Source organism: Syngnathus scovelli, chromosome 9, assembly GCF_024217435.2.
Source record: "Syngnathus scovelli strain Florida chromosome 9, RoL_Ssco_1.2, whole genome shotgun sequence".
In the NCBI taxonomy this organism is placed as follows: Eukaryota; Metazoa; Chordata; class Actinopteri; order Syngnathiformes; family Syngnathidae; genus Syngnathus; species Syngnathus scovelli.
Window position 1 is genome coordinate 3977155 of NC_090855.1, and position 11964 is coordinate 3989118.

The 11964-nt window shown below is 42.8% G+C and overlaps 2 protein-coding genes across 5 annotated transcripts; one reads left to right on the plus strand and one right to left on the minus strand.

Moving 5' to 3' along the window:
* Positions 1-449: 449 nt before the first annotated feature.
* Positions 450-7110, plus strand: pals2a (protein associated with LIN7 2, MAGUK p55 family member a). Of its 3 annotated transcripts, none has more exons than XM_049730213.2 (14): positions 450-629; positions 1913-1985; positions 2267-2364; positions 2664-2782; positions 3171-3323; positions 3723-3872; positions 3986-4213; positions 4762-4893; positions 5000-5102; positions 5162-5233; positions 5313-5474; positions 5595-5797; positions 5866-5994; positions 6073-7110. In XM_049730213.2, exons 3-14 carry the CDS (start codon positions 2334-2336, stop codon positions 6247-6249), a joined length of 1659 nt encoding a protein of 552 aa, XP_049586170.1. In that variant the 5' UTR covers positions 450-629; positions 1913-1985; positions 2267-2333; the 3' UTR covers positions 6250-7110. The 3 variants fall into 3 exon arrangements, with proteins under 3 accessions (XP_049586170.1, XP_049586171.1, XP_049586172.1); XM_049730214.2 differs by lacking the exon at positions 450-629 and adding an exon at positions 1043-1147; XM_049730215.2 differs by lacking the exons at positions 450-629; positions 1913-1985; positions 2267-2364; positions 2664-2782; positions 3171-3323 and adding an exon at positions 3462-3582.
* A 1163-nt stretch (positions 7111-8273) lies between these two features.
* Positions 8274-11628, minus strand: gsdmeb (gasdermin Eb). 2 transcript variants are annotated; one of them, XM_049731902.1, is made up of 10 exons: positions 11463-11628; positions 10995-11250; positions 10274-10466; positions 10089-10200; positions 9790-9910; positions 9586-9705; positions 9298-9425; positions 9060-9237; positions 8816-8889; positions 8274-8749 (listed from the first exon to the last, which is right to left on the minus strand). In XM_049731902.1, exons 2-10 carry the CDS (start codon positions 11197-11199, stop codon positions 8516-8518), a joined length of 1365 nt encoding a protein of 454 aa, XP_049587859.1. In that variant the 5' UTR covers positions 11200-11250; positions 11463-11628; the 3' UTR covers positions 8274-8515. The 2 variants fall into 2 exon arrangements, with proteins under 2 accessions (XP_049587859.1, XP_049587858.1); XM_049731901.1 differs by having other exon boundaries at positions 10029-10200.
* Between the last annotated feature and the right edge of the window lie 336 nt (positions 11629-11964).

Consider the following 11964-nt stretch of genomic DNA (forward strand, 5'->3'; position numbering starts at 1 on the left):
GAAACTTGCATCACACACATTTAGACCTTAGTCATTGATATAAATTACAAATAAGAGTGGGCCCAATACACAGCCCTGTGGCACCCCCTTATGGAGAGGAACTAATTCACCTAGTAGTGGGACCTGTTACCAAGGTGTAATTCAAAAACTAGGCAACTATGTACTCTGAAAATCCTGACAGACGCTCAACGATGTCAACAAAATAGGAGATGCAGTTTTAAGTCATGTGCGAAAGTATAATAATAACTTCTGACGGTACTGTTTTTTTTTTTTTCTGAAGCCATATTGATGAGCTGATAAACTATTTTACTAACATATTTTAAAAGGTTTGGATCCATCAAATCGGGGCCATTGGAAGCAAAAACATCTTTATTGTAGAGCAAATATGAGTCGGTCGCTTGTAAATGTTTGAATGTGTTCTCCACAACTTTGATGGACATTCAACGCAACCCACAGTGAAGCTTTGTTAGTTGAGTGGAGGAAAAAAAGAGGGGGTGGTGGCTGGCATGGCCGCTTGGCTGACAGACTGAGCATTCCATCGTAAACTACTGTACAATAAGACGACAGTAATGGACATTTTTGAGGGAATTAATTCAGAAAGCGTGGCTGCGCTCCAGTGAAGGAAGCAGGTAATACCATGCGTTTAAATGTTACACTCGAGTCACGTTAGCAACACAGTGCTAGCGTCTAGTATAATTAAGCAAGCGTTGTACCCTCGGTTAATTTATTTATATATGTCAAGGACATTTATATATGTTTACCCAGTAGTTTATTCACACACACAGGCGTGTTTCTTATATTTCCATTCATATTAATATGCTTTGTCAAAACTGGGAGCGATGAATAAACGCTTGAACGCGCACGTGAGTGGACGCTTGCTAGGCTAACATGTTGGCGAATACTATTAGCCGATGCTAACTGTAATTGTGACAAATGTATGAGTACAGTGAACGGACCCTATCGGGGGTTGTTTACATATTGTTGCGTTATATAAAAATTCTAATCGATGTGATAGTTGCAACATCGCGTTGTTGCAAAACGTGTGCAAGGTTGTGTGCAGCGAGTGCGTAACGTGACTACGGAAACAAAATAGAAACGTGAACGCGTCCGCTGTTTTCAGGCATGGCACAAGTAGGTCGCAGTTAAAGTAAGTTCATTTAACTGTCGATTAATAGCTTGGCATAATACAAGTTTTGTTTTTATTTTAACAGAAAGCTAGTTAGTGGCAAAACGGCGTGTTCCTTTTTTAAATTGTGATATGAATATCCTGATATCACTTGTAACAAAGTACGAGTACATCTACTGAAGTTTTAGTATGCGCAGATACTAAGCACAGATACTCGTGTCCTATCAAATATAGTCAAAAAACAAATCTTGACAGAAGTACACTCAAATTTGAATTATTTTGGAGCGACTATTTGACATTTTACATTCCAACTGCATTCAAAAGGGGTTCACACGCATGTTGCACTTGATACAGTTGCTCCTAACTTCCCATTTATAAACCTCTCATTTTACTTTGGAATGGGGAAGCTGAGTTCCAGATAGTTCGGCGTATATACATAATACGATCTATATAGATCTTGCAGTTGGCTGCAACGTCTTTACAACGTCCAGGAACCAACATGAAAATATTCAAACTTGAAATCCAAATATTTATTATTATTATTATTACCAACTCGAAATTGTCACAAATTGCTTCAAGCAATGTTTTAAACGTTTTTATCAAGTTCGACCTTTCATGGCGGAGCTCTTGCATATTTGAAAGTTTTGTATGACACTTTTTTTAGACGGTTATATGTATTTGGAGGTTGTGACCTACTTTACTTCAGGTGCAATGAATGACTACCCATAAAAACGTATCTATGTGTATGAGACCCATTTTATTTTCGTCTCTCCTTTTGTGGTTTAGAAGTTCCCAACGCCTGAAGAAGACCAGACTCCACGTTGGAGTACCGTGCAAATGATTTGAACACAGTTTGTTGGTGAGGTTCTTTTTTTCTTCTTCCTGATTTCCTTTGCGTGATAGACAAGTTTATTTTTATACCGTCCTCCTTGGGCCTTGGTGGTGGTCACTGTGTATGAGTGAGCAAATTTTTTTCAGAAGCAAAGTCATCATTCGTCATTCAGTGACACTCCTTATTTTCCCAATTGCATTTGTGTAACAGCATTTTCTTCTATAGTGTTAAATGCCAATATATGCTTTCATTTTCGATTGTTAGCCACCATATTAAGTGGCTTTCCTGTCTTCTCTTTCCCCCCGCAGATGCTCTGGTCGCTGTAGGCGGGGCGCAGGACTGAACTTGCCGTTCCGAAACTGAAGAGCACACAACATGACTGTGGCTAATGCAAAATCAGGCTCAGGTAAGCTGCTGCCAGAATCCGCAGTGGGCCTCTTGCACACCAACCTTTTCATTCTGTGTGTTTGATATTGCAAACTGAAAGACGTACGAAATGACATTTTTTGGGTTGTCCTTACTGAATGTGTTGAAATTCATGATTCGAAATACTATTATGAAACCGCTGACTAGTTCCTGCATTTCGTAAGGCTATATATACAATAGCAGCGTTTCCTATATGCAAGAATTTTTTCGGTCTATTAGAACATATGAAGCGGCCCATTGATTGACTGTCCCACATTGTTCTGCTCTTTTCTTCTACAGCCATGCAGCAGGTCCTGGATAACCTGAAAGACCTGCCCACAAGCTCGCTCGCCAAAGACATCGACCTCATCTTCCTCCGCGGCATCATGGAGAGCCGCGTCGTCCGCTCCCTTGCAAAGGTGCGTGAAAATGTGCCATCCAGTTTCACTTTAGACACAGTCTAAACCATGATGTATTAACTCTTCACAAATAAAAATAAATTAAGCACCTGGCATTTCACTTCAGGTTCCGCAAGATGAACAAATGCCATTGTTCACACATAATGTGAATATTACATAATTACCCTGCTTGAATAAACTGAGGTCAATAAGGCCATCAGCATGATAATTCTCTGGGACAGAATGAGGCCACGCGGTCAGTCTATTAATAGAATAAGGGAGCGTGTAGCTCTGAGAAAACTGTGCCCCACTATTATGTAATATTTTATTCCTGGTATTTTGGAAGGTATGCAACTTCGAAATATCTTCAAGTGTAATCTGCTGTGTTAATGCTCCTTGATGTTGACAGGCCCACGAGCGTCTCGAGGAGGTCAAGTTAGAAGCGGTCCGAGATGACAACATTCAGCTGATCTCTGACATCCTGGACTCTCTCAACAAGCTGAGTGTAAAAGACGCTGCCACCGTGGAGCTCACCCGAATCCTTCAGGGGCCTCATTTTATGGTACTTTTTTTTCTCTTTCTACCCTTTGCTCGTAGAGTAGAGACACTTTTGTGGTTTTACTTGTCAGAAGTTGTACGTCACTCCCTGTCCTCCACCACTCGTTCACTGTGGCATGGGTAAAAGGGAGGGGGTGGGGTCGAGGGGGATATATTTCCTTGGACCAATGGGAGGCCATGTTTTGTGGGTAAGGAGAAGGGGAGAGCACACTGTGTCAGTTCTTTGGACTTGCTGATACAACCAATGTGGTGGTCGCTCCTGGGTAAGAACATTGCTTTTATTCTTTGGCTTGGTTTTTAGCAGTAAAAGCTTATTTGGTGTAAGTTTAAAAAGCTAACAACTTGGGCTGCAACTAACCATGATTGACAACCACGTCAAAAAATTCCTTTGTGTCTTCCGCAGTCTTTGATAGAGGCTCATGACCAAGTGGCTGCAAAGTCCTACGAGATGCCCAACGCCGCTGTAAACTGCACCGCCACCTTGGCTAGCTGTCTCGTGCCCGCCGACGCCATCAGGATGATCGGCATCCAGAAGAAAGCCGGAGAACCGCTGGTAAGTACGGCTCGTAATGTCCCGCCGACCTCAGTGACCTCTCCCACACGTCAGACCCGCTGAGTCATTTCTGACGTGCGGCGCCGTGATAACAAAGCACTTCTTTCTTTCAGGGGGTGACCTTCCGCGTGGAGCAAGGAGAAATGGTGGTGGCGCGGATCTTGCACGACAGCTCCATCGACCGCCAGGGCATGCTGCACACGGGCGACATCATCCGCGAGGTGAACGGCCACCAGGTGGGCGGCGACCCGCACCAGCTGCAGGAGCTGCTGAGGGACTGCAGTGGCAGCGTCACCCTCAAGGTGCTGCCAAGCTATAAGGACTCGCCAACCCTTCCACAGGTGAAGAATGAAATCAATTGCTAGCAGTCCCACTCCTTACTTTTTGCTGAAGGCCTCGTATCAGTTGACGATTGCCGTTACTTTCCTGACCCGAGAAACATCTATTAATAACCCTCACACACACACACACACACACACACACACATACACACGCTCACTATCTGGGTCATAGGAGCCTCTCTTCCGCGTACAGTGGAACTTAGTGTAAGAGCACAGCAGCTACGTGCCAGCATGCAGCGTTATGTCATTCGTTATGAAAATTGTTGACTGATTATTTAATTAAGTGTTGTATTATTGTCATCGCAGCGATTGGCAAGCATGTGTTCCAATAATTTAGAATTTAATAGAAAGGGAAACTTGTTTAGATTCATGCATATAATTGTGCTGATTTGATTGTGTACAAATAATGAAAAACTCTTAACTTAATTTCCTCTCTAGGTAATTAAATAATTACTTTAGGAGTTTCAGTATTGGAATTAAGCTACTGGAAGACTTTTTCCTCCTCATGTCTTCTTGTTGTAATTTAGTGAGGCGTTATTTCTTGTCAGGTTTACCTGAAGTCCCATTTCAACTATAACCCGGCCTCAGACAACCTGATTCCTTGTAGAGAGGCGGGCCTTGCCTTCTCCAAGGGAGACATCCTTCACGTTGTGAACAAGGACGACCCGAACTGGTGGCAGGTGAGTTTGATACTGTGTTCTGATATTTGCAGATGAATAAGAACAAAGTTTGGGTGATAAAAATAGAATTTCTGTTTGTAGTTTCTAGCTTTTCTTTCTCTTGTAGGCACGCAGCGTTGTAGGGGGAGCAACTGGCCTCATCCCAAGTCAGTTCTTAGAGGAGAAGAGGAAAGCTTTTGTGAGGAAAGAAGGGCATCTGTCGGCTAAAGGTGAGTTCAAGCACATCGCGTTCAAGCAGCACAACTGAGGACTTTTGTGTACCATCCAGGGATGCTTTGTGGAAGCCTCATGGGGAAAAAGAAGAAGAAGAAAAAAATGTATCTGATGGCGAAGAATGCGGGTGTGTTTCACAATTCCTTTCAAAGTCTCTGCAGACCAGAGAAGGAATGCTAACATTGTGCTTCTTTCGAAATCATCAGAATTTGACCGCTACGAACTGCAGATCTACGAGGAGGTCGCCAAGATGCCCCCCTTCCAGAGGAAAACGCTGGTTCTGATCGGTGCACAGGGTGTTGGGAGGCGGAGCCTGAAAAACAGACTCATCGTTCTGAATCCTCTGCGATATGGAACCACTGTGCCCTGTGAGTCACTCTTCGCCCATGAAACGCTTCGGTCAAATGAGCCGCTAAAAACTCGAGTGGGACATTTTGCAGGAGAGTTTGCTACAAATAATATGCATACATTTGTTGCCCTCATTTCAGTCACATCGCGCAGCCCCCGAGAAGAAGAGCGAGACGGCCAGAACTACTCGTTCGTGACGCGGCATCAGATGGAGCAGGACATCAAGGACAGCCGCTTCCTGGAGCACGGCGAGTACGACGGTAACCTCTACGGCACCAAGATCGACTCCATCCATCAAGTGGTGGCGGCCGGCCGCACCTGCATCCTGGACGTCAACCCGCAGGTGAGCGTTGACGAACAACCCGACAAACACGGGCCTCGTTTTGTGACCTGCGCTAAAATTGTGTTAAGGCTTTGAAAGTGCTAAAGACTGCTGAGTTCATGCCTTTTGTGGTCTTCATCGCCGCTCCTGAGCTGGACACTTTGAGAAATATGCACAAAGCTGTTGTGGATGCCGGACTGACAACTAAACTACTTACTGTAAGGATCCACTTCTTTGAAACCGTTTTGTTTTCAAGTGGTCAAGTCAATCGGATCTTTCTTGCCGTCCCACCGCAGGAGAGCGATTTGAAGAAAACAGTGGAGGAGAGCGCCAAGATCCGCCGAGCCTACAGCCACTTTTTTGACTTGGTCATCTACAACGACAACTTGGACAAGGCCTTCGACCAATTGCAGGAGGCGGTCGAGAGACTATTGGTGGAACCGCAGTGGGTCCCGGTCAGCTGGGTCTACTGATGCTCTGCCCCTCCCGCTAACATCTGACTGGACACCGGGCTGTCCTGAGCTGCTACGCCTGCCATGTGAACGAAGGAGACACTGCACTGCACACTATGCAAGTCACAGCACACAGAAAGTGTACTTATTTATTGGCAAACTTTTTTTTTTAATAGTCTCATCAAATGGATTGGGACTCCTTTTGTGTCTCATTTTTATTACAATTGCCATGTCCTGTTATTTAATGTTAGTTGTCTATTTATTCTGGTAAGATAATAGAGGGCTTGCTTATTAATGATACCTCACCTCAGTGTTTGCGTTTACACTTTTGTCATCTCATTTTGCCACTAGTACTGTGTAGTCGCCACCAACCTCCATTAAGGATGCTTTTTTGCTTCCGCTTAAGTTCAGAGGAAGTTGTCCATCAACCATTTCCCTTACCATCATTGGTGGAGCTAGAAGGGGCCCCTGTAGCAGCACTGCCCCCCCCCCTCGAAATATGCCAGTTTTCTGAAAACTTTCAAAGTCCCCCTATTTTCACCCAAATCCTTATCAATGAAGACTTTTTGTGGGGTTTTTTTTTAAGGAAAGGTTTTGAGGACCCCCTGAGAAAATTCTATCTCCGCCAGTGCATACTATGCCAAGCACAAATTACACAAATGTGAATGTTGTTAACGTTTCTCTCACTCTGTGGTGCTGCATTTGACTTAAAAAAATCAACCTTTGAATTAAACAGGGTGCTGTGTTTCTGTAACTGTTCCTTTTGATGTGATCCCCACTTAAACTGTTAAAACAAATATGATGACTTTAAAAGTGTATTTTACTTATATTTCTGATAAGATGTATTTTCAAATGTTTAAATAAATGTTTTTTTTATATGAACTACTCTGCTTTTTGCTTGGACATTAGAAATGGAAGAAAAATGAAATGGGCCACGTCTCAACACCTTTTTCCAAGAGTCCGCTCATTAATTAAGTGCACGTGCGTGAAAACTTTTAGCCACTGCGGAACGTAAAATGAGCTAAAAGTTTTCCCGCACGTGCACTTAATTAATGAGGGGAGAATCTTGAAAAAGATGTTGAAACGTGGCCCCGGACGACTTGGGCCACGTCTCAACATCTTTTTCCAAGAGTCCGCTCATTAATTAAGTGCACGTGCGTGAAAACTTTTAGCCACTGCGGAACGTAAAATGAGCTAAAAGTTTTCCCGCACGTGCACTTAATTAATGAGGGGAGAATCTTGAAAAGATGTTGAAACGTGGCCCTCGACGACTGGGGCCACGTTTCAACATCTTTTTCCAAAAGTCCCCTCATTAATTAAGTGCACGTGCGGGAAAACTTTTAGCTACTGCGGAACGTAAAAAGAGCTAAAAGTTTTCCCGCACGTGCATTTAATTATGAGGAGGGAAAACTTGAAAAAGATGTTGAAACGTGGCCCCCGACGACTGGGGCCACGTCTCAACATCTTTTTCCAAAAGTCCCCTCATTAATTAAGTGCACGTGCGGGAAAACTTTTAGCTACTGCGGAACGTAAAAAGAGCTAAAAGTTTTCCCGCACGTGCATTTAATTATGAGGAGGGAAAACTTGAAAAAGATGTTGAAACGTGGCCCCCGACGACTGGGGCCACGTCTCAACATCTTTTTCCACGAGTCCCCTCATTAATTAAGTGCACGTGCGGGAAAACTTTTAGCTACTGCGGAACGTAAAATGAGCTAAAAGTTTTCCCGCACGTGCACTTAATTAATGAGAGGACTTTTGGAAAAAGATGTTGAAACGTGGCCCCCGACGACTGGGGCCACGTATCAACATCTTTTTCCAAGAGTCCTCTCATTAATTAAGTACACGTGCGGGAAAACTTTTAGCTACTGCGGAACGTAAAATGAGCTAAAACTTTTCACGCACGTGCACTTAATTAATGAGGGGGGGAATATAAAAAAAGATGTTGAAACGTGGCCCCAGACGACTGGGGGCAGTTTTATCTTAAAAAAATGACTATGTATAGAAGGCATTGAGAAACAATGATAAAAAGCAAATGTGCCAGAGGCTAACAGCTCACAACAACTTTTTTATTTTTTTATTGCAGAAAACAAAAGAGCTATAAAATTTTCATTTTTGGAACAATGAATTTACTTTATAAAATTTCAACGCTGAACTGAAAAAGTTCATTTAAAAACTGAACTTTGAACTAGTTCATGTAGAAAATAAATTTGCTGACATAATTTGGATGATAATTTTGTGTTCAGTGCAAAAAGCAGTTATTATAAAACACTTGTTAGTGAGGGTGAAGTCAAACACAGCAGGCCAGTGAGTGAAGTCCTCTGAGAGCGATACACACGATGAGAGGGCGGTTCCCGACATGCTGCAGCTGGTTGATTTGGCTCCTCGCCATATCACCATCTCGCTGCAGGTTCACGCCAGATGAGGTGAACAGCTGTTGCATGCCAGACAAGACGTCCTCCGGCAGCGCGTTGATGTCTGCGCCACTCGCTGGCGACTCCCCGCTTCCTGACAAGCACTTTACCTAGAACAGATGTGCGTGAAAATTAAAAATAATAAAAACCCATTGGTTGGGATTCTGTTTACAAACCAGAAGCTCCATGATTTTCAACACGTCGGGACTGCTGCAGACACTCAGCGCAGCAAGGGAGTCACAAGTCAGTTCTGGAAGGAGAACCACGGTGAAAGATGAAGTGTTCAAACATGTCAGAAGTGAATTACTCACTACCAAAATGACAAAAAATGGCATTAAAAACACAATGATTCTAATATGGGTCATTTTTGACCCACTTGTGGTAATATTTAAATGTCGCACAAAACTAAAACATGCTCACCATCCAAAGCACTGGTAATGAGGTGAAGCGCACTAAGGAGCGACACATGATGTTCCTTTGGCGCCGCTGACACACGTTCCGCCTCTTTCAGCACATCCAGCACAGGCTGGATGCTTTGCTTGTGCTCGTCCGAAACGTCGGTCACGTTACCGCTCTCTTCCACAAGCATTTGATCCAGCTGAGAGAGCTCCAAAGTCAGCATAAATTCAAATGTTTAAAACCATTTGAGTCATCTCACCACACTTTGAAGAGCACTGAGAGCTGCTTTGTTTTCGATGAGTGCTGTGATGCTCTTGAGCAAAGAAGACCTGCTGGAGGCGGGAAGAGCTGCCAACAGCTGGAAGTGAGCACACAGATTCTCCAGTTCTGCAAAAGTCAAAAAAAAAAAAAAAAAACATAAAATAATTGACATAGTCAATAGTGTTGCTTGCCTGGTGGCTCTTTTAAAAAATATATTTTTGAAAATAATTCATGTATGTTCTCTGAAACAATTAGTTACAACAAATAAATCTGGGCAAAACTTGACCTTGTCTAAGATGACTGACATCAGGATTGTTTTGCTCAGGAGCTCCAGTGACCCCCACCAGACCTTTCTGGGTGGGGCTGTCCACCTCGAAGCCCCCCTTGACTGACATCAGACACAGCTCTGTGCAAACATGTCATACAGTCAGTTCAAATCCATCCAATGGTAACATAGAAAAGTCATGTATATAATATAAAGTCTTCTCACTGTAACGTCCATCTTGCTTCACCTCGAGGTCAATGAGGGCATAGGCCAGGGTGGTGTTTGTGGGAATCTCCATGGTAACGTTGCTGTCTTTGCTCAGGCTACCATTATCTTTCAGTGACACCTGCACAAAAACATACATGTTCAACTTGGTGCTTCAAGTTGTAGTGTTTCAAAAGCAATATCTATACTAAAACCTAAGGAAAGATTAGATATCGTCGTAAACATGTTTGCCGTTTGACCTTTGGCGTCTTGGGCCCGCAGAAGCTGAGCGCGCCACTACACTGTCCCTCCTGCTGTACCTCCTCAATGACGCTGCACGGCTGGCTGGTCACAATACGCTCCTTGACCACACCAAAGACCTGACGCTTCTTCTTGGTCTGCTCAATCAGACAGTGGGACATGTCCAGCACCCTAGTGGGACATAAACAATACATGACCTACAAAGAAAATTCAGTAAAACACATACTATGAAAAGGAAGCCAACCTGTTTTTGGAGTCTTGCAGGAGCCGCCGCACATCTATTTCGTCTTTCTTCAAACTGCCAAATGAAAACTGGAGTTTGGAAGAGTCTTTGCCTTCCATGTTCATGTTGTAATGGATGAAGGTGGCATCTAGCGTCCCTTGAATCTTGTCACCATACGTCTCATTGTATTTGATAAAATCAGTCTCTGTTAAAACTACAGACGGAGACTAGCATCAGTTAACAGACTTACCATAACCAACCTAATAAAACACTGAGTTAGTACATAAAGGACAAACACTTTTATCTCAATTTAAAACAGCTCCTGGGGTTTGTTCATAAAATCTCCGGCAATAGATGTTTTTGTAGCAACAGATGTTCAGCCTTCCGCATCTAAGCTCGAAATTAAACAGCGCTTTTGTGAGGTCAACACTGTGTGATGAAACATTTGCCGTAATTAGGCAGATAACAAAAGATTTACTGGGTTGTACTAATTAAATTAGGTTATTAAGTTGTATTCAAACAATTAAAATATAACAGCTGGCGTCTGGTGCCTTTCAGAACTCATCTAATAACATGTCAAGCATTCAGTATTAAAATATAATACACAATAAGCACAGATGATGATTATCATTGTAAATGTACAGATTGATACAAAATGAAAATATGTCAAAAACCTAATGTGCTAGGAAACCTTTTTTTTTTTTTTTAAATTGGCGTCCACAATAATATGTTGCTTGTTTACCTGGGGTGATGGGGGTGTCTCCTGTCAAGATGTCGTTGAGGGTAAAATCAGTGGGCAGATATTTGGGCTTCTGCCAGAACCAGAAGCGTTTCTGGCTCACCACCACAGTGAGCAGAGCGATGGTGTCGTTGAGGCTTCTCACCGGGATCAGAAACCCTCCGGGGTCCACCTCCTCCACAAAATTCCTGGTGGCCGTGGCGAACATCTCCCCGGACGGAGGTCAAAGTTCACCGCAGACAGACGCTTGCCCACTTCCCTTCAATGCATAAACAATTTAAATATGTACTATAACTACATTAAGCTTACATTTTTCAGCGTGAAAAAAGAGTAATGACAAAGTTGAAGCATTTCCTGCATTTAGTCGTCCGTGAATGACGACAATGGGCTAAAAGCTAGCTAGCATCAGCAATAACGCCAAAATATCAAATATGACCAGAAAGTCGTAGAAAACAAACTACGTTAAGTTACCGTTTTCACCAAGCAGTCGTTAAGTCGACGAAGGAAGCAAGGAAGACACCTTTTGGGCGAAGATAATCTTAAAAAACTAAAAGACTCACGACAACGCCAAAGTGAATGTGAAGATTGTTTTATCACAATGGACACACCTAAGCCACGCCCACCCCGGAAGCAGACAAAGAGCAGTTATTTATCGATTTTTTTTTAAATAAGAAAAACACTCGTTAATAAGTATGAAATAATAGTAACAATGATACATATTGTATTATACAAAAAATATAAAAACTCATCGGACATATTTGCAACGTTTAGAAAGTTGCAATTGTTTGAAAGAACTGAAATATCAATACGGAATCTATTGCTATGAACTGACTAATTTAAAATGCAAATGTAGACAAAACAAAACACTATTACCAAACATTATTTCTGTTAAATACTATTGTAAATAAATACCGTTGTAAAAAGCTCAATATAAACGCAGACTTGACCATACACACAGGAGTCCACAAGAGGG

Excerpts from the sequence above, each read along its gene's own strand:
- pals2a (XM_049730213.2), top strand. The coding sequence starts at position 2,334 with ATGACTGTGGCTAATGCAAAATCAGGCTCAG. Across the intron at positions 2,365-2,663 it reads TAATGCAAAATCAGGCTCAG|CCATGCAGCAGGTCCTGGAT; the intron begins GTAAGCTGCTGC and ends TTTCTTCTACAG. Across the intron at positions 2,783-3,170 it reads TCGTCCGCTCCCTTGCAAAG|GCCCACGAGCGTCTCGAGGA; the intron begins GTGCGTGAAAAT and ends TGATGTTGACAG.
- gsdmeb (XM_049731901.1), bottom strand. The coding sequence starts at position 11,199 with ATGTTCGCCACGGCCACCAGGAATTTTGTGGAGGAGGTGGACCCCGGA. Across the intron at positions 10,201-10,273 it reads CTGCAAGACTCCAAAAACAG|GGTGCTGGACATGTCCCACT; the intron begins GTTGGCTTCCTT and ends ATGTCCCACTAG. Across the intron at positions 9,911-10,028 it reads GCGGGCCCAAGACGCCAAAG|GTGTCACTGAAAGATAATGG; the intron begins GTCAAACGGCAA and ends GTTTTTGTGCAG.